Here is a 22,213-nt window from a genome sequence, read left to right on the forward strand (position 1 = left end):
AATTTGCCTGAATTTTTTTAGGTGGTGTTTTTCTACTTGAAATAGTCATTCAAAGAACTTGACAAATGAGATCCATGGTGGAGGGTATATAACATTCGGTCCGCCCGAACTTAGCACGCTTTTATTTACTTGTTTTTTTTTGCGGTGTATGAAAATTCTGATTAGATTCTCAAAAGTTTATTAATTTATTCTCAGCCCACTTCATAACGAAGCAGTTCAATATTTGCTGGTAAGACAAGTAGTCAGATAAACGGATAAAACATTTCTAGTAAACCGCAAACATTGACATGAGGCGCTTTTGGATTTTTATAGTTGCGTTAACAATGCAACAATCTAAGGCTTCATTGACTGCCAGTGGAGAGGGGTAAGTAATATCATCATTAACAAAGCAACTATTCACTTTGTGATTCATATTCTATTGGTTTCTTATTACAGCTTCTATTCCATCGTCGCGCCGGGCACTCTCAAATCAAATCGCAAATACACCGTAGCCATTACGTTGCATGAAAATCCACAGCCAGCAACAATACGCGTTAGCATTGAAGGCCCTAGATACAATGAATCCAAACAGGTTACAGTTGCACCATTAGAGACGCAAGAGCTGCACTTCATGCCACCCAAACTCCACTACGAAAAGTATAATCTTTATGCCGAAGGTTTGAACGGCTTAAAGTTTAGAAACGAGACTTCGCTGAATGTGGATGATTCAGCGGGACCAAAAATTTACACACAAACTGATAAGGCACGTTACAAGCCATTGGATTTGGTACGATTTCGGGTTGTCATTCTGGATGAGCACACAAGACCCCTCAACATTAGTGAACCTATGCGTGTAGATATTTTGGTAAGAATACCGACTACTTTTAGCAACAAATAAAAACTCGCTAAGTTCAAGGCCGATTAGTTGGAAATCTTATACGTCAAATCAGATAACTAGATTAGGTTAGGTTGAAAAGAGGGTGCAGATATTAAACAGCCCCATGCCACTATGAACATACACCTAAGCCAGTAATCGGCTTGTTGTGCGCTCTAAATACTAAAAACAAATTAAAAGGCGTTAAGTTCGGCCGGGCCGAACTTTGGATACCCAACACCTTGGGTATATATGTGAACCACCTTTCATCAAAATCCGGTGAAAATTCAACCTTACGTCCCATAGCAGTTATATCGAAATATATTCCGATTTGGTCTAAATACTAATACGTACAATAGCTCTATCTAAAAATAAACCGATCTGAACCATATACGACACGGATGTCGAAAAGCCTAACATAAGTCACTGTGTCAAATTTCAGTGAAATTGGATTATAAATGCACCTTTAATGGGGACAAGACTTTAAATCGAGATATCGGTCTAAATGGCAGCTATATCCAAATCTGGACCGATTTGGGACAAGTTGCAGAAAATATCGAAGAACCTAAAACAAAGCGCTGTCACAAATTTTGGCGAAATCGGACAATAAATGCGCCTTTTATGGGTCCAAAACCTGTGGCTTTTATGGGCCTAAGACCCTAAATCGGAGGATCGGTTTATACGGCAGGTATAACACAATCTGAACCAATCTGAGCCAAACTGAAGAAGGATGTCGAAGGGCCTAACGCAACTCACTGTCCCAAATTTCAGCAAAATGGGATAATAAATGTGGCTTTTATGGACCTAAAACCCTAAATCGGAAGATCGGTCTATGTGACAGCTATAACCAAATCTGAACCGATCTGAGCCAAACTGAAGAAGGACGTCGAAGGGCCTAACACAACTCACTGTCCCAAATTTCAGCAAAATCGGAAAACAAATGTGGCTTTTATGGGCCTAACACCCTAAATCGGAGAATCGGTCTATATGGCAGCTATATCCAAATCTGAACCGATCTGGGCCAAATTGACGAAGGATGTCGAAGGGAGTAACACAAATAATTAACGGATAATTAATCTGGCTTTTATGGGTCTAAGACCCTGAATCGGCGGATCGGTCTATGTGGGGGTTATATCAAGATATAGTCCGATATAGCCCATCTTCAAACTTAACCTGCTTATGAATAAAAAAAAGAATCTATGCAGTTTCAGCTCAATATCTCTATCTTTAAAGACTGTGGCGTGATTTCAACAGACAGACGGACAGATGGACGGACATGGCTAGATCGTCTTAGATTTTTACGCTGATCAAGAATATATATACTTTATAGGGTCGGAAATGGATATTTCGATGTATTGCAAAGGGAATGGCAAAATGAATATACCCCCATCCTTCGGTGGTGGGTAAAAAAAGTAACCTCGAAAAAGATGATCTATATTATTTTCCATGGCCCGCCCTAAGTTGATTCATGTCAGTTATTGTGTCCCCACCTAAGTGCCGGTATCTGTTAGACGCGAAAGCCAGCCAATGACATAGGAAATGCTCCAACTTCTCATCATCTTCCCCAAATGGCACGCACACATACTATGACTTGCCGCACCGGTTAGTTTAGATTTAGTTTATACGAGAACTTTATCAGATTTTGGACGGATTCATGCCAGGCATTTCTATTCGAGCCCAATTTTATTAGAATTGGGAGCTTCGAAATATAAAGAATTTAATAGAAAGGAAGATCGATTTGTATGATATAGTCTATTCAAATGGCTAGTGAGTCTGTCTTTCGAAAGCACGAAAGAAACTTGCGAACAAGTAACGTTCGTCGTTTGAATCTATATACATCGATCTCCAGTTTTGATTTCATTAATCTGTGGAGAAGTTTAATCCTCAGAAGGGTTGGATGAATTAGTTCACAGTGACTTCTTTCGGTCGATAAGAGCAATGGCTTGCCCTTAACGGTAACGTTAATGGCAACTCACACTTATTCGTATGCTCTTTATTGCAGTCGTTATTTAGACAGCGTTCGTTTTCTTTTTATGCCGTACACCACCACTGTGGTACAAGGTACTACAACTTTGTGCATTTGTTAGCCAGGCTAAGAAGGAGAAGAGCTAGATAAGTATACCGATCAGTTTAGAAACACTTCCGTCTGTTTGTTTGTCCATGTATTCTTGTATTCAAGGTACAGGACGCATTTGTAGTCCGACTATCGTAAATTTTTGCACAAATCACTTTTTGGCTCCGGGAACAAACGCTGTTGGTTTGGAAAAAATCGGGTTTTTAAACTATAGAAGCCACAATTTTGATCCGAACTTTACAAAATTTTGCATGAACTGTTCGATTTGATGTCCCAATATATGTCCAAAATTTCATCGAAATTGGATCAGATATAGATATAGCTCCCATATATATCTTTCATCCGATATGGCCTATAAAGGCTGCAGAAGCCACAATTTTGTTCCGAACTTTGAAAAATTTTGCATGAGCTGTTCTATTTGACGTCCCAGTATTATATAGCTATAGTAGATATAGCTCCCATATATATCTTTCATCCGGTATGGCTGTAGAAGCCCCAAATTTTGTCCAATCTTAACAAAATTGACGTCCCAGTGTTTGTTCAAAATTTCATGAAATCAAGATTTATATGTACCCCCCATATATACTTTTTTCCGGTATTCTTCTTTAAAACCGCAGAAGCCAGTAGTCCTATTACAAAATCATTTTGCTGTTCTATTCGATATTTCAGTAAATATACAAATCTAAGTCTGACAAGACTTAGACGTAGGTTCTATTTATTATGTATGTAGGTATGTAATAGGTAGGCCACCGTAGCGCAGAGGTTAGCATGTCCTCCAATGACGCTGAACGCCTGGGTGCGAATCCTGGCGAGACTATCAGAAAAAAATTTCAACGGTGGTTTCCCTTCCTATTGCTGCCACCATTCGTGAGGTACTATGCCATGTAAAACTTCTCTCCAAAGAGGTGTCGCTCTGCGGTACGCCGTTCGGACTCGGCTATAAAAAGGAGGCCCCTTTTCATTGAGCTTAAAACTTGAATTGGACTGCATTCATTGATATGTGAGAGGTTTGCCCCTGTTCCTTTGTGGAATATTCATGGGCAAAATTTGTATTTACATGAAGTAGGTAGACTCGGTGGTGTAAGGTATTATATAGTCGTCTTCGCCCCACTTTAAACTATCCTTACTGGTTTTATTTTAAAAACAAGTAAGAGCGTGCTAAGTTCGGTCGGGCCGAATCTTATATACCCTCCACCATGGATAGCATTTGTCGAGTTTTTGCGCGGTATCTCTTTTTAGGCAAACAAGGAATAGTGAATAAGAGCTGTTATGCTATTGGAGCTATATCCAGTTATATATGAACTGAATGCTGATCATTGTAGAAGTCATTGTGTAATATTTCAGTCCATTCAGATAAGAATTGCCCCTTGCAGGGGCTGGAAGCTGTATGAAGCTATAGATCGATTGAGACCACATTGGACATGTATGTTGAAGAAGTAGTTGAACAGAATTTCTGCCAAATCTATTGAGAATTGCGCCCTCTAGAGGCTCAAGAAGTCAAGACCCAAGATCGGCTTATATGGCAGCTATATCACAACATGGACCGATTTGGCTCATTTGCAATCCAAACCGACCTAAACTAACAAAAAATATTTATACAAAATTTCAATCGCCTAGATTTACTGCTTCGAAAATTAGCATGCTTTCGACAGACAGACGGACGGACATGGCTAGATCGACTTAAAATGCCCTGACGGTCAAGAATGTATATACTTTAAGTTTTCTTATTAAACCCTCCACCATAGGATGAGGTTTACTACTTTCGTCATTCCATTTGTAACACCTCAAAATATACGTCTAAGACCCAATAATGTATAAAAAGAGTGATTTTTTAAAGCTATAGAACAGTTAAAAAAACACATGAAATTCTGAAAAATGCACGAAATCTTTATTTAAATCGATAGTACGGCCCATATAATTTAATGTTTGAAGATTATTTCATGCAAATGTTGACTGTGACTGTGCCTTAAATGGTCCATCGACTCAGTTCAATTTTGGTACACTGTTCCCAACATTTCGACCGTTGTCTCACGAATAAATGCTTCAATATTGTCTTCCAATGCGTCAATTGAAGCGGGCTTCTATATATAGACATGAGCTTTAAAATAACCCCACAAAAAAGAGTCTAAAGGCGTTAAATCACAGGATATAGGCGGCCAATTGACCAGTCCCGAACGTGAAATAAAATGTTCACCGAACTCTCTTCTCAAAAAGTCCATTGTTATGCGTGCTGTGTGGCATGTGGCACCGTCTTGTTGAAACCACAAGTTTCAAGCTTTTGAATTTTGAACAAAAAAAATTTGGATATCATCTCACGATAGCGCTCACCATTCACAGTTACGTAAAGATTCGCATTAGCTTTGGATATAGCTGCTATATAGACCGATCTCCCGGTTTAAGGTTTTGGGGCCATAAAAAGCTCAGCGAACTTAACTCCTTTATACTTGTTTAACAGAAGTTTGGTATGTAGAATAGAATTGTGCCCCTTAACTAAATTTACTTACTTACTTTAATTGGCTATGATGGAACATTTGTTCCACAAGCCGAATGTAGAATAGTGTTCCAAGCACTTCGATCTTCTGCGCTCATTCTAAAATCTCTGACACCAAGTTTCGAGGTATCTCCCACCACTTCATCTTTCCATCGGGCTTTTGGTCTTCCCGGTTTGTGTGTGCCACCGTGTTTGCCTTCAAAAAACTTTTTTGCTGGAGCTTCTTCACCCATCTTGACAACATGAGCTAGCCAACGCAGCCGTTGTATTTTGATGTGTGTAACTAAGCTATCGTCGTCATACAGCTCGTGGTTCATACGTCGCCTATATTCTCCATTAATGCAAACTAGTCCACATATTTTACGAAGAATCTTTCCCTCAAACACTCCAAGCACTGCCTCATCTGCTTTCACAAGTGCTCATGCTTCAGAACCATATAACAACACGGGTAGTATTAGTGTCTTTTATAGTGTAATCTTCGTCTGTCGAGAAGTGGCCTGGTTTCTAAACTGCTTTCTTAATACAAAGTAGCATCTGTTTGCCAGTATTATTCTTCGCTTTATCTCAAAACTGGTGTCATTCGTTTTGGTTACGGTGGTGCCGAGGTAGATAAGTTACTGACTATCTCAAAGTTGTGGTTTCCAACTTTCTTAATTTCCTTTATCTGCTTGGTTGTACAAGGCATCTTGGGAGTTGAAACCATACATTTAATCTTAACTCCATTTACCGCCTTTACACTGACACTCTTTCGATTCTTTTAAAGGCAGCAGTTATTACTTCTGGTGACCTACCCATGATGTCGATGTATTTTGTATAAATTTTTAGCAGAATCCATGGTGGTGGGTTCCCGGCCGAACTTAGCACGCTTTTACTTGTTCCTTAATAACAAGTTGCAAAATAAAGGATCTATTAAACTACTATTAAAATTTTGACCGTCCGTCCGTCAAAATCATGCTTACTTTCAAAGCTGATATAAGATGATATAAGCTGATATAGCTGCCATTTAAACCGATATTGGATCTTTACTTCTTGAGCCTCTAGCGGGCCCAAGATTTTGCTTAAATACCAGGCAAAGAATTTGACAAATGCCATCCATGGTGGAGGGTATAAAAGATTCTGCCCGGTCGAACTTAGCACGCTTTTACTTGCTTTTCATTGTAACCTAACCTAACTATCGTTGAGCTTAGACTTATATAGGAATGCTCATGGGCAAATTTTCAATTTGCGTACAGGTCTTAGGTCAATGTTTCGAGGTATTATAGACGACAAATTGCTGTTAGTATTGTGAAACCCCGTGATATGGAGAATGAATCAAAAATAACATATAACAAAAATTTTCCCAAAAAAAATTGTAAACTAAGTTCATGGAGTGGGTCTTGTACAAACATAAGCCGCTTCAATCGTTTCTAATTTCGAATTCCACTTTCTTAGTTCAATAAGTTCATTTAATGAATTAATTCTTTACAGGATTGCAACGAAAATCGTGTTAAGCAATTTAAGGATATTGTTCTCATCCATGGCGTATACACCGATAATTTTAATTTATCTGAATTCCCTGCTATGGGACCTTGGCAAATTGTTGTTACAATAAGTGGCAAATATGGCTATTCAAAAAGGAAGTTTTTTACAGTTGAGAAATATAAACTGCCAAAGTTTTACGTCGAAATTGATACTCCAAAGGACTTGACTCCAGCCAATCGAGAGTTACAAATAATGTTTTTTGGTAAATACACCTTTAACAAATATGTCGAAGGCAATGCCACCGTTAGTTTGTTTAAAGAAGAATTTTATGAGTCGCATTTTTTGTTGAAAAAACAACTGGCTGTTAAGGAGACGGCAATTGTTAATATAAAAACCGAAGACATTCCAAACTATCATACAATTGAGAAATTGTCACTGAGGATACAGCTAACGGATAAGTTTAGTGGTGACACAAAAGGGAAAACAGAATTCATAAACATTCACCCAGAAACATATCAGATATCTGTAAATCCTGCTGATATAGAATTCAATGGTAGAATCCCTTATCGCTTGAAAGCATATGTTCGAGAATGGAATGGCATGGCAGTAATGGATAGCAAAACACCCGTACATATGAAACATGGTGATAGAATTTACGAAGCACACTTAGATAAAGAAGGATCTGCCACATTCGAGTTCAAACACGAACCTTTATCGGATCACATAATCAAATACAAAGATTCCTCGGCTTCATTACCCAACATTTTAGGCGATAACAAATCGCAGGACAAAGAGAAAGATTCATTTTGCCGATTGACTTTACTTAATGGCAGGTAAGCATTTACAACATTTAAAGTACTATTTAATAATACTAAAAGATAAGATGCAATATACAATTGTTTGAAGGAATTTGGTAACTTGTAGGTCAGTTTGAAAATTTTGCTATCAAATTAAAGCAAAAAGTTACTGCTGTGCCATATTGGCCGAGTCGCACTTTTGTTACAGAAACGTACAAATTTAGCAATTTTACTATGAATAATTTTTCAGACATCAAATCGGCGTTTTAATTAGGGTTTTATAGTCTCATATTGTATTTTCGGAGTATCAGTTTATAAAAGGTGATTTTCTAGCTATTATCTTTTAGGCAGCACTGGTTTAAACAGCTCACGAACGTTTCGAGTTTGGCTTTTATGGGCCTAAGACTCTAAATGGGCGGATCGGTATATATGGGGCTATATCAAGATATAGTCCGACATAGCCTATCTTCGAACTTAACTTGCTTATGGACAAAAAAAGAATCTATGCAAAGCTTCAGCTCAATATCTCTATTTTTAAAGTCTGTAGCGTGATTTCAACAGGCAGACGGACGAAAATGGCTAGATCGTCTTAGATTTTCACGCTGATCAAGAATATATTTTCTTTATAGGGTCGGAAATGGAAATTTCGATGTGTTGCAAACGGAATGACAGAATGAATACACCCCCATCCTTCGGTAGTGGGTATAAAAATTATACCGAAAAATTATACAGCCTATGTTTTCTTCCAGACCAACCTACACAATATGCGAAAATTTCGAGAAAATAGTTTCTGCCGTTTTTCAGTCTATATGGAACAAACAAACCGAGTCCCTCATATCCGCGATTGGCTAATGTGCCCATTGTGAGCGTTGATATCCATATTATTGTTATCGGTCCACTTTTGATTTTGGGTGTTTGTTTTTTGGGGGGGGGGGGGATAACGTTGGAGGGTCCGTTCCCTTCCGTCATCAATAAATTATAAAGCCTTTTCCTACTTCCTGACCATATTCGTAATCTACTCCCGAATACCATTCATTTGAGTCCAATATTGTCATGATCGTAAAATAAACCTATTTTAAGGGGTTATGGAGCAGGGGCGGCCTCCAGGTACTTGGACCCAACTTTTATTACGAAATTCGTACTCTACTCGTAAATACCTTTCATTTGAATCCCATATTGTCCCGATCGGCCCAATTTTATTTTTGGGTAGTACTTTAAGCGTAAGGGGGAGGGTTCGCACCCTTTGTGAATTTTGTTTGTGAATTTCATAAACATCGGTTCAGAAAAAGTTGCAACTCCTATATACAAATATGCACATTTATTAAACGATTTTCTAAAAAAATTAGCACAATGTTTTTTCTATGGATACTACTATGTATGCGAAATCCGATCTGAAACAGATTAAATTTCAATATTGCTCCCATATCCGGTTCCAACCTATAAGGCCGTAGTAACAAAAATTTTGTTGTGGCCTGCCACCAGTTGCGCCAGAACTTTCGCCAAACATTTTCGCAAAATTTTTATACTCACCAACATAGGATGAGGGTATACTAATCTCGTCATTCCGTTTGTAACACCTCGAAATATTCGTCTAAGACCCCAATGAGTATATATATTCTTGATCATCTCGTCGTTCTGAATCGATCTAGCCATGTCCGTCCGTCCGTCTGTCGAAATCACGATAGAGGTCGAACGCGTTAAGCTAGCCACTTGAAATTTTGCACATTGATGTTGATCGTTAGGGATTGCAAATGGCCCATATCGGATCAGATTTAGATATAGCTCCCATTTAAACCGATCTACAAATTTGACTTCTTGAGCACCTGGAAGCCGCAATTTTTATCAGATTTGTCAAATACAGTCAAAATCGGTCTATAACCTGATATAGCTCCCATATAAACCGATGTCACGGTTTGACTCCTTGAGCCCCTGGAAGCCGTAATTTATGTCCGATTTGGCTGAAATTTTGCATGTAGTGTTCTGTTATGACTTCCTAACTCCAGTTGCGTCAGAACTATCTCTAAATCCCTCTGGCTGTTACGAGTTAGTGGGTAATTGCAATATTTTTATATTTTTTTTAATTATTTTGTATCTTGTTGCAAAATTGTTTCTTTCTCCAGCTTCAATTTGTTTTTAGGCGGTGACATTGGGCAATGAAATATTGTATGTTACCAAATGCATGACATGTGAGGTAGAGTCAAGTGAAATGGTAGATGGCGTGTTAAGAGATTCTGTAAGGATTTTGTAAGTAGCTCGGAACTTCTGACTTAGTTTTCTTTTTCGAGGTTACTTTTTAGTAATTGGAGCTTACAACAAGCCTATTACTGGCTTAGGTGTATGTCCATAGTGACATGGGGTCGATTAATATCCGCGCCCTATTTTTAACCTAACCAAGCCTATCATGGCAGCTATAGTTCAACGCTTCACCTTTCGGTGTTATAGTGACGCCTCTCCCAATCCATCACACTTCCTGTAATTTCAACTTTTTAGTTATCCGAAACATCCACCAGTGCATAAATGGATCTTTTCTGTATAGAGTTCCGGCATTCCAGGTGCAGATCCGCAGATTATGGTCCCTAATTCGTGTGTGATGGTCGTCAGCGTTAAGGGAGTCCTTTTTTATCTTTCTTACTTGAATGTTCTACGAGGACGGAGTACTGACCCAGGGCTTATTGCACATGTATTCCATGATGTTGCAAGCTTGCTTCAAGATCCGACGCCCGCTTCCAGCCGCTCCTAGACTGGTAATTGTTTTTAAAGGCGCCAATCATTCGCCTTGTGGCACTCGGCCCTTCATTTAATATCTCTTCTCGAAGCCTACCGCGACTGAATTTGCACTACTCAGTATATCTACGAAACATTTCACTATCCGCAACATGTGGACATTCCTTGTTGTCTTCAACTGAACTTCCCATGAGAACGATGAACTCCACATCAATCGAATCTCAAAGTTCTACCAGGAGCGATGCTCACATTTAACCCGTGTCTCGTATACTAACTTCCTCATTTCCTTTCGTGGTCCGGTAGTATCACAATGGACAAAAAAGTCTAAGTGTGTTTGATGGCAGACTACCACTTTAACCTAACCTTACTTCCTCATTCAGTGTGTATCGCATGAAACTGGTTCTCTTTACTTATAAAATAAAAATATATAAGTTTACTACTCATATTTGTAATGATTTTCTGTTCCTTTGTTTTTTCTTCATCTAGTCCAACATTGGGTAAAATGCTTGAGATTGAGGTCACCTCTTCCAAGGATATTCCATATATCGTATACACTATCATTGGACATGCAAACATAGTACGTATGGGACTCATCAAGTCTACAACTAAGACCAAATCCCAAATTATACGATTGATGCCTACTATTGAAATGGTACCAAGATCTTTTGTATATGTTCACTATGTTCATCGGGGTAACTATCGTTATGAAGAAATGACCTTGGAATTTCCAAATGAGTTCGAAAATAAGGTAAGATAAGATTCACCTATTTTAAAATGGTTTAAGGTGAAATGTATTAAGTTTCCTAAAAGATTGCAGTTACAGCTCCGCACCAAGTAAAGCCAGGACAGGAGGTAACGCTTAATATCAAAGCTCTGCCAAAGTCGTATGGTTGTATCTTGGCGGTGGATTTGGGTGTCTATCTTCTCGATAGTAGTTATGATATATCCAGAAGTATAATATTTTCGGATTTGCTTAGAGATCGCACACAAAGTCCGGTGCAATCAACGAAATATCCTGGCATTGTATCTGGAACATTAACATTGACAAATGCTCACTATCCTTTCACTGTTCTCAAGGGTAAGTTTAAATGAAATAATACAAAGAAGTTAGGTTGAAAAGAAGTTGCGAATTTTAATCTGCCTCTATGGACATACACATAATACTAAAAAAGGAACCTCGAAATAATCTAACAAAAACCCTAAGTTGTTCCCCATAGTACGACCTTAAGTTGAAATTAGTCTGGTATTATGTCGTCACCTATGTATATGCCGGAATCAATTATCTGCGAAAGTCGAGCAATGGTATAGAAAATTATCTACGAAAGTCGAGCAATGGTATAGAAAATTATCGAACGTCTCGTCATTCCCCATATGCCCTACGCACGCTATCGCTTGCAGCACCTATATTGTATAAGTGCGCCCTATGTGCCCAAAATGATACCGCAGCAGTCTGGCATCATCACGGCCAAATCGTCCGTCATTTCATTCCTCTTCTACTCTATACTACTCCTTACTCTATACTACTCTACACTACTCCTCTATAGACCAACACCCAAATAATGCGGATCGTGCCATCCTCGTAGAAGACGGTTAATTCCTACGCCTATGACGGTCTTACCGTCGTTTTTGTTATAGCCCTGATGTCTGGAAAGATATTCACAATCGATTATCCTTAGTCACTGGGTCTTCAAAGTAGACCTCAGGTCCACGCTGAACTTGAACTTTGATCCATCCGTATAGCATGAACTACCGTCAAATGGCAATACCAGACTTTAGTCTATCCAAAACCGTGCGGCTGGCAGCAGTGTCTCTATTTCGAGCTCAGGTGTCATCACAGTTATCCGATCTGAAACCTCATCCAATCCATCCAGATTTCCTATCGTCGCCTCTATTATCCCACTATGGTATGATGTGCTCCTACCTTCCATCCACTCTCGCATCGCCTTACGTCCTATACTTAATCTATATGTCTAGGGGTCGGACATCTAGAATAATCGCCAGTGCCCTGTATGCGTGGTTCTCATCGCTCGCCTATACAAACAGAACATGGACACTGAACCTATTGCAATGTCCTTATGTTGCACTTTGTCTATGGCAGAATACCAAACTTCTGCGGCGTAGGTATGTATTGGTCTAATCATGCTCTGCTGAGTCAGTGGGCTACCCTGCATGCAATCCTACATCTGTGAGCTTTCAAAATGTGACACTTTTGGTTCAGTTTTCTGTTCAAGATCACTCTCAAGAATTTGACCTTGTCAGACACCAATATTGATCTGCTGATGAAACGTGTCGCCTTGGTCTTTCACGTGACCCGCAGATTTCATTCTTCTCTGGATTAACATTAAGCTCACTAGGTCTATCCCACTCGTATAAAATCTCCAAGACTCGGGCTTTCTAAACAGCTGTTGCGGATTCCTACCCCTTATAGGTATTGTAATCCTTATAGGTTCTTGTATTATTTAATTTGGCCCTGATCGGTTCAGATTTTAATATAGCTCTCATATGGACCGATCTCACGGTTTAAGATTTTTGGGCCCATAAAAGACGCATTTACTGCCCGATTTCGCCGTAATTTGGGACAGTGAGTTGTGTTAAACTCTTCGACATTTTCCTGCAACATGGCCCAAATCGGTCCTGGTTTGGATATAGCTGCCATGTAGACCCATATATCGATTCAAAGTCTTGGCCCCATAAAAGGCGCATTTATAATCCGATTTCACTGAAATTTGACACAGTGACTTATGTTAGGCTTTGCGACATCCGTGTCGTATATGGTTTAGATCGGTTTATTTTTAGATATAGCTACTAAAAAGACTAATATTTGGTATACACAATTGAACAATGACTTGTACTTATTAGTATTTGGTCGAAATCGGAACATATTTCGATATAACTGCTCTGGGACATAAGGTATGCAATTTTCATTTTGATGAAAGGTGGTTTACATATATACCCGAGGTGGTGGGTATCCAAAGTTCGGCCCGGCCGAACTTAACGCCTTTCTACTTGTTCTTTCTTACTATAAAAAATGTTTAACATTTTCTCTCAAATCGCCGAAGTAAATATTAAAACTCTCGAATGTACCGCTTTGAAACATGAATGCTTATTCATGTCAACAAACAAAAAATTAATAAATATTTTTTCAGATATTCTTTATCCATCGGGGGAAGGTGCCTTAGGATTGGATGCTAGAAAACGGTTTCCAGAGACATGGATTTTTCAAAATTTAGAAATGTAAGTCCTAAGGACTTGTATACACAACAAAGATGATATATAACAAACTTTTTCACTTTAGTTCAGAAGAGAATACTAAAGTAACTTTGAACATACCTGACACTATAACAACTTGGCGAATAACCACATTTTCCGTGCACAATGATAAAGGTTTCGGCATGGCTGAAGATGCAACAAATATCGTAACAACACTACCCTTCTTCATCGACGTCAATCTTCCATATGCTGTGAAGAGGGGTGAAATAGTGGCCATTCCTATGACTCTATTCAACTATCACAATATGTCTCTTGAAGCTAAGGTTACCATGTATAATGGCGAACAGGAATTCGATTTTATGGATGTAGAAATGTCTGCAACCGCCGACGTGCGACTTCGATCAAAGAATATAACTATTTCGCCGAATGGTGGCCAAAGTCTTTCCTTCACCATACGACCTCGGAAACTGGGAGAAATTTCGTTGAATATAACTGCCAATTCGAACCTTTCATCCGATGCTGTTTTGCATAAGCTTAAAGTGGAACCCGAGGGCATCAAAGAGAACGACAATCAACCTCTTCTCGTAAGCATACCGGTAAATGAAGCAGTAGCTTCCACCATTAACGCTGAAATTCCTAATAATATTGTAGCCGAGACCGAGTTCATAACTCTTTCCATGACAGGTGATGCTCTGGCACCTATTTTGGAAAATTTAGATGGTTTGGTATTAATGCCCACCGGCTGTGGTGAACAGAATATGGTTAATTTTGCTCCAAACGTTTTGGTTCTTCTTTATTTAAAAGCCATTGGCAAGTATGGCCAAGAACGAGAGTTGGTTAAGCGAGCCAAAAATTACATTGAGATTGGCTACCAACAGGAGTTGTCATTTCGCCACACCAACGGTTGTTACAGTGTATTTGGCGAAAAACGTGATCGTGATGAGGGCAGCACCTGGTTAACGGCTTACGTAATAAGATTCTTTATTAAAGCATCGGCATTCACATCTATTGAGCAACGAATCATTTCAAGTGGCCTAGACTACTTGGCTGAAAATCAGCGACCCAACGGTGAATTTACCTTTACTGGGTATTTATTTTATCCAGCTCAGCAGAATCGATTTGGATTTACTGCATTTGTTTTGATGACTTTTCTGGAGGATAGGGTAAGTAAATATAGTTATATTTTAAATTTACGCGCTTTCAAGATCATGTGTTTTTGATTGGCATTTACCACAGCGATAAATTCCTAAACAATTGTTCATTAGTCAGCAAACAAAATCAAATCAAATCAAGTAAATCAAAATGGTTTCAAAAAGTTGCTCGATAGGTTAATTGAACTGCGATGCTCACAACGAAAGGGGTGAGTCGCTTATCGATTATACCATATGTTGCGATCAGGAGATTTACAATTAAGTAAATAAACCGACCTGGAACAGGTAGGAGGTGCTAGATGTTGCCTTTGTATCAGCGAATATCAGCGGAAGGATATGTGACCGGGAAATATTGGATGACCGTAGATTCTCTGATTACCGTTATATTAGTTTCAGCCTTGGAGAAAGTACTCCAGAAGTGGTACCTCGTCTACACAGAAGAATGGCGGATTGCGATAAATTTCGGCACACATTCGGCACAATCTAGATCTGAAAGGAAAGTGGAAACAGCGGAGGACATAGACATAATGGTCCATCAAATCACCAAGGCCTTGAACAACTCGCTTGTGTCAGCATATCCTAGAGCCGAACCAAGGGCCAATAGCAACCGCCATAGTGGACCCACGGGTTGCAGAAGGCTTTTAAGAGGGCGACTGTCAGACTGTGAAAATCACAGTAGTGTTTTTATCCTATTGGAATAAAGTTTTTCACTTAGTATTCTGCTACGACGCACAGTAGGCAAAATGGAGAAGAAATTGGATATAACATATGAATAAGGTCTGATCGGCAAACAAGGCATTAAGTTCGGCCGGGTCGAACTTTGGATACCCACCACCTCGGGTAAATGTAACCACCTTTCGTCAAAACCCGGTGAAAAATGCATACCTTATGCCCCATAGCAGCTGTATCGAAATATGTTCCGATTTGGACCAAATACTAATAAGTGGAAGTCATTGTTCAATTGTGTATGACAAAATATTGGTCTTTTGATAGCTATATCTAAAGCAAATCCATCTGAACCATATACGACACGGATGTCGAAAAGCCTAACATAAGTGTCAAATTTCAGTGAAATCGGATTATAAATGCGCCTTTTATGGAACCAAGACATTAAATCGAGATACCGGTCTATATGGCAGCTATATCCAAGTCTGAAACGATTTGGTCCAAGCTGCGACTATATCGAAATCTGGACCGATCTGAGCCAAATTGAAAAAGAATATTGAAGGCCCTAACACAACTCACTGTGCCAAATTTCGACATCGGACAATAAATGCGCCTTTAATGGGCCCAAAATCTAAAATCAAGAGACCGGTCTATATGGCAGCTATATTCAAATTTGGCCCGATTTGGGCCAAATTGCAGAAGCGTGGCGAGTGGCCTAACGCAACTCACTGTCCCAAATTTCAGCAAAATCGAATAATAAATGTGGCTTTTATGAGCTTAAAACCCTAAATCGGCAGATCAGTGTATATGGCAGCTATGTCCAAATCTGAACCGATCTGTGCCATATTGCAGAAGTATGTCGAGGGACTTAACTAAACCCACTTTCCCAAATTTCGGCGACATCGGACATTAAATACGCCTTTTATGGGCCCAAAACCTTAAATGGAGAGTTCGGTCTATATGGCAGCTATATCCAAATCTGGACCGATCTGGGCCAAATTGAAGAAGAGTGTCGTAGGGCCTAATACAACTCAGTGTCCCAAAAGTTGGCAAAACCGGACTATAAATACGTCTTTTATGGGCCTAAAACCCTAAATCGGCGAATCGGTCTATATGGGGGCTATATCAAGATATAGTCCGATATAGCCCATCTTCGAACTTAACCTCCTTATGGACAAAAAAAATCTGTGCAAAGTTTCATCTCAATATCTCTATTTTAAAGACTGTAGCGTGATTTCAACAGACAGACGGACGGACATGGCTAGCTCGTCTTCGAGTTTTTACGCTGATCAAGAATATATATACTTTATAGGGTCGGAAATGGATATTCCGATGTGTTGCAAACCGAAAGAGCGCACAACAAGCCGATGACTGGCTTAGGTGTATGTCCACTATGGACATAGGGGTGGATAAATAACCGCACCCTCTTTTCAACCTAACATAAGCTCGAAAAAGTAAATCTAAGTTAGGAATCCAGTGCTACTAACAAAATCCCAAATTATTTGTTTTTTCTGTTAGTATCGAAATCATAGCAACAACATAAAGAATGCTCCAACGCACAGTGGCGAGGTTTGAGTTTTTTCGTTGCAAAATCATATCTTTTGACCCGAATAATTGAATGGCATGTGAGAGAAAAGTGCCCTGCCTACAAAAATGAATGTTTGGTGCTACGCTATTGAGGTGCTTAGTGATGGTTTATCGAAGTCAAAATTTGTGGATAAATGGTTATTAAGTGGAGTAAATTTTTTTTTACTTTTGTTATAGAATTATTCGTTAGATTTTTAGACTGTGGGACACGTTCTCCAATAACTTCTCGAACCAAGTTTTTCATTTATATTTGTTGCCTTTAAAAAAATTGGGGAAACTACGGTATGTTAAGGCGCATTCGGAGAGCGTATTTGGAAAATATGGCGAGAATCATTTTGGGTATATTTTTTATACCCACCATAGGTTTATTCATTTAGTCATTCCGTTTGTAACACATCGAAATATTCATTTCTGACCCTACAAAGTATATATATTTCTGATCGTCATAAAATTCTAAAACGATTTAACGATGTCCGTGTCCGCCAATTGTTATCACACTACAGTCTTTAAAAATTAAGCTATTGAGTTGAAATTTTGCACAGACTCGTATTTCTTCTATACGCAGGTTAATTTCTTGAATGGGCCAAATCGAACTATATTTGGATATAGTTGCCAAATGGACGGATCTGGCGATTTGGGGTCTTAAGCCCGTAACAGGCTCATTTATCATCCGATTCAATGAAATTAAAACAAGTATGGAAGGGCAAAAGTCGGGCGGTGCCGACTGTATAATATCCTACACCTACCCTATAAGTACAATGTGGGACCTGTATCCAATTCTGAAACAATTTTGATGGACCGCGGCAAGCAAATATGTTCAAACTGTAAAAACTACGGTTGACAAATGACAACAACATGACAAATTACCCAAAATCTGACGAACGTTTATATGGGAGCTATATCTAATTCTGAACCTATTCCGAGCAATCTTCTCAGATAATGTGGTAGTCGTCGAGAAAAGCGTTGTGCAAAATTTTGGCAAGATTGGTCAATAAAGGCGCTTGCAGTGGCTCTTAAGTGAAAATCGGGCGATATACATATATGACAGCTATATCTATGAAATTCACCAGTATTTGAGAGAGTCATAAAAAAGTCCATCCTGCAAAATTTCGACAGAATCGGATAACATATGATCACTTTTTTTTCAATATTTCTCAAAATCAGACGAACATATATATGAAAGCTGTATCTAAATCTGAACCGATTTCGAGCAAACTCCTCAGATACTGTGGCAGTCGTCGAGGAAAGTGTTTTGCAAAATGTTGGCAAGATGGATCAATAAATGCGCTTGCTGTGACTCTAGAGGTTTAAATCGGGCGATATATATATATGAGAGCTATATCTAAATCTAAACCGATTTCCATGAAAGTAATATCGACAGTCGTAAAAAAATCCTTCCTGTCAAATTTCAAGAGAAACGGTAAACAAATGACCATTTTATTGCATTATTACTGAAAATCGGACGAACATATATATGGGAGCTATATCCAGATCTGAACAGATTTTTTCTGTATCGAACTGCGACCTGTACTTTGTACACAAATTAACATGGACAGACGGACAGACAGACGGACATAGCTAAATCGAATCAGAAAGTGATTCTGAGTCGATCGGTATACTTATCAATGGGTCTATCTCTCTTCCTTCTGGGTGTTACATACTAATTCACTGAGTTATAATACGCTGTACCACAGTAGTGGTGTAAAGTATAAACAGTGAGTTGTTTTAAGTCTCCCGACATCCGCCTCAAATATGGTTTATATCGGACCGTATTTAGCTTCATATCCCTACTGGCAACGATACAGCTTTTTATCTTACATTCTGTTGGTAAGATTAGAGTACGTGATCCGAGTCCACGAGCCTTGTTTTCTCGTACCCACGGTTCTTGAACGTGGGCCACAACAGTGCCATCGCTGCCCATAGTTATCAGCAGCTCATCCGTGGCTGCCTCTAAGTGGTGCAGGTTAATCTGCAAATCTTAATCTCTCCAAATGAGGACTTCAAGAGTGACAAGGATTTTGAACCAAGCCTGATCCATAGATCCTTGCCTTTACCTTTATTGCTCCCTCGTCTCCTTACAATTGTCAAAAATGTTTGCTCTGTCCATTAAGCAGCCTAAGTATGGCTTCATTCTCCAAAACAGGAGGAGGAATGCACAATCGCAATGTTGTCCAGCGGGGGATTCGCTCAATAGAGACCAGCTCTATCTTCATGCCAGGTTACAGAGTGTCAAGGCCACTGATGAAGGTCGAAAGAAAATCGAGTGCTTTCTCATTTCTGCATCCAAGGACCTTGATATTCAGACAAAAACAAAATATCGATAGTACCATTGATATTTGCTAGCTCTACATCGAAAGCAGCGAAAGAGTCATCCTCGCCTTTTCCATCAGCATCGAATATTGATATTGCACCCAAATATATCCTTTATTCGATATGGAGTTTTAAGGCCGTAGCAGCCACAATTTTGGTCCGATCTTTACCAAATTTGACACGGGGTGCTTTATTTGAAGTCTTTCATAAAAATCGATTCACATTCAGATATACCTTCCATATATGTCTTTCATCCGATTTGTACTTTAAAGGCTGTAGTAGGCATAATTTTGGCCAGATTTCTATAAAATTTAGCGTGAGTTGTTTTATTTAAAGTCTCAATTCGAGTGCATATAAATCGGTCTAGATTAAGACATAGCTCCCATATGTATCTTTTGTCCGAAATGGTCTTTTAAGGCTGTAGAAGCCACTATTTTACTCCAATCTCAACAAGATGTAGTACGAGGTGTTTTATTTGTCTTCTTAATCCGTGTGCAAAATTTCATAAAATTCGGTTTAAATTTAGATATAGGTCTCCGATATATCTTTTATCCGAAATAGACTTTGGCCTGCAGAAACCACAATTTTCGTCCGATTTTGCATGAAACGTTTTATTTGACGTGCTCAAAATTTCATTAAAATCAGTTCTGATTTAGATATAGCTCCAATGCATATATTTTATTCGATATGGAATTGGAATATGGAAAGGCACAATTTTGGTCACATCTCTACAATATAGGGCGTGAGATGTTCTATTTGACGCCCCAGTATGTGTCACCACAGGTTTCGATATAACTCCCATATAATCTTTTATCCGATATGTCGTTTTAAGGATGTGGAAATCCAAATATGCTGTCCTATAGTAGGAAAATCTTACAAGGTTCTATTTGATATTTTAATAGGTATCCATATTAAAGTCTGACTGGATTTCGAAAGTACTACGTACACCAGGTGGTGTAAGGTATTATATAGCCGGCTTCGCCCGACTTTTGCCTTTCCTTAGTGGTTCTGTTTAAAACTAATTAATTTATCTTAAACATTTTCAGAGACATTCTCAGAAATATAAAAGCGTCATTGAGAAAGGCCTGAACTTTCTTAGCGAGAATTTGAATGATATAAACGACATTTATGCACTTTCCATAATGGCGGCAACCTTAAAAATGGCCAAACACAAAGACTCTACAAAAATCATTGAGAAACTTATGGAGAAAATCAATGAAAAGGATGGTCTTCGCTGGTGGTCAGCCAATGACAAAAGCAGTGAAAAGGATGTCGAAATAACTTCCTATGTTCTTATAGCTCTATTGGAGACACCAGGCAATTATGGGCCGATTATTAAATGGCTACTGGGACAACGCAACAGCCAAGGAGGTTTTATGTCCACCCACGATACCGTAGTGGGTTTGCAGGCCCTGGTGAAATATTACAAATCGAATACCCATAAAAGCCCTGGCATAAAATTACAATATGTGGCCGAAGATGATAAGGGTATAACCATGAAAACAGATGAATTTGCTATAGACTCCGAAAGCAACATTGGAATCCAGACACACATTGTAAGACATATTGTAAAAATCTTTTAATCAGAAATAATTTTTTTACATTAACTTTGCAGTTACCACGTTCAACGCGCTTTGTAAAATTCAATGCTACTGGTAGTGGTCAATCGCTTTTGCAACTTTCTTCCCACTATTATAAGGCCTCAGATGAGGATACTCAACATTTTCAGATAAAAACTAGCAGTGAAAGGGTGAACGAAAATACCATAGATTTAGACATATGCTTTAGCTATCAACAGAGCGATGGCTCTGCCTTTACCAACATGGTCATTATGGAGGTAAATCTGCCTTCAGGTTTTCGCACAGATGCCGAATTCAGCTACAATCTTCTGGAAAATGAACTCATACAAAGAATTCAAGCGCAAAAGGATGATACTATTCTGGTTATTTATTTCGATAATTTGGCTGCAAATAAGCAAAACTGTATAACGGTCTCTGCGGACAAAACTCATGACGTATCGCTGCGTAAACCTTCAGCCATTCGGATGTATGACTACTACAATATAAGTCGTTCGAATACAGAATTTTATAGCATTGATGATTAAGAGTTGAAAATATACAAGTAACACTTTCAGACAATAAATCTGCTTTTTATGGAATCAAGACCCAAAAATGGAAGATCGGTCAATATGATAGCTATATCTATATAGTCTGATCTGACTCATATCTGGGCCGGAGATCCGGAAGCTTAAAACAACTCATTATTTAAAATTTCAACGAAATCGGGTAATAAATAAAGCTTTTAGGGGCTTCAGACGCTTTATCGGCAGATCGGTCTATATGGCAGCTAAATCTAAATATAGTCGGATCTGAACCATATTTATGTCGAATGTCGAGAGGCCTAAAACTACTCACTGTTTCCAATTTCAGCGAAATCGAATAAAAGTTAAATCGTCTTAGAATTTTACGACTATCCGAAATATATATACCTTGTAGGGTCGGAAATTGATATTTCGATGTGTTGCAAACGGAATCCTATGTTGGTGGGTATAATATGCTACGTTGGCCCGGCCCGAATCTTGGGAATCCACCACCATGAATTCTGCAAAAAAATCCACAAATACACTCTTAATAGTAAACTTAATACTATAGACTTAACAAGTAATCAGTAAGGAAGGGCAAAAGTCGAGCGGTGCCGACTGTATAATACCCTACACCTACCCTATAAGTACAATGTGGGACCTATATCCAATTCTGAAACAATTTTGATAGACCTAGGCGAGCAAATATGTTCAAACTGTAAAAACTACGGTTGACAAATGACAGGATTATGGCAAATTACCCAATATTTGACGAACGTTTATATGGGAGCTATATCTAAATCTGAACC

The 22,213-nt window shown here is 38.8% G+C and overlaps 1 protein-coding gene across 1 annotated transcript; it reads left to right on the forward strand.

Moving 5' to 3' along the window:
* Positions 1-217: 217 nt before the first annotated feature.
* On the forward strand, positions 218-21,482 carry LOC106086848 (CD109 antigen). Its single transcript, XM_013251658.2, has 9 exons — positions 218-364; positions 436-844; positions 6,886-7,712; positions 10,887-11,148; positions 11,211-11,478; positions 13,547-13,634; positions 13,696-14,773; positions 20,371-20,880; positions 20,940-21,482. The coding sequence occupies exons 1-9, from the start codon at positions 288-290 to the stop codon at positions 21,426-21,428; spliced, it is 4,008 nt and encodes a 1,335-aa protein (XP_013107112.2). The 5' UTR covers positions 218-287; the 3' UTR covers positions 21,429-21,482.
* The last annotated feature ends 731 nt before the right edge of the window (positions 21,483-22,213 follow it).

The sequence above is a fragment of the Stomoxys calcitrans genome, chromosome 3, assembly GCF_963082655.1.
Source record: "Stomoxys calcitrans chromosome 3, idStoCalc2.1, whole genome shotgun sequence".
In the NCBI taxonomy this organism is placed as follows: domain Eukaryota; kingdom Metazoa; phylum Arthropoda; class Insecta; order Diptera; family Muscidae; genus Stomoxys; species Stomoxys calcitrans.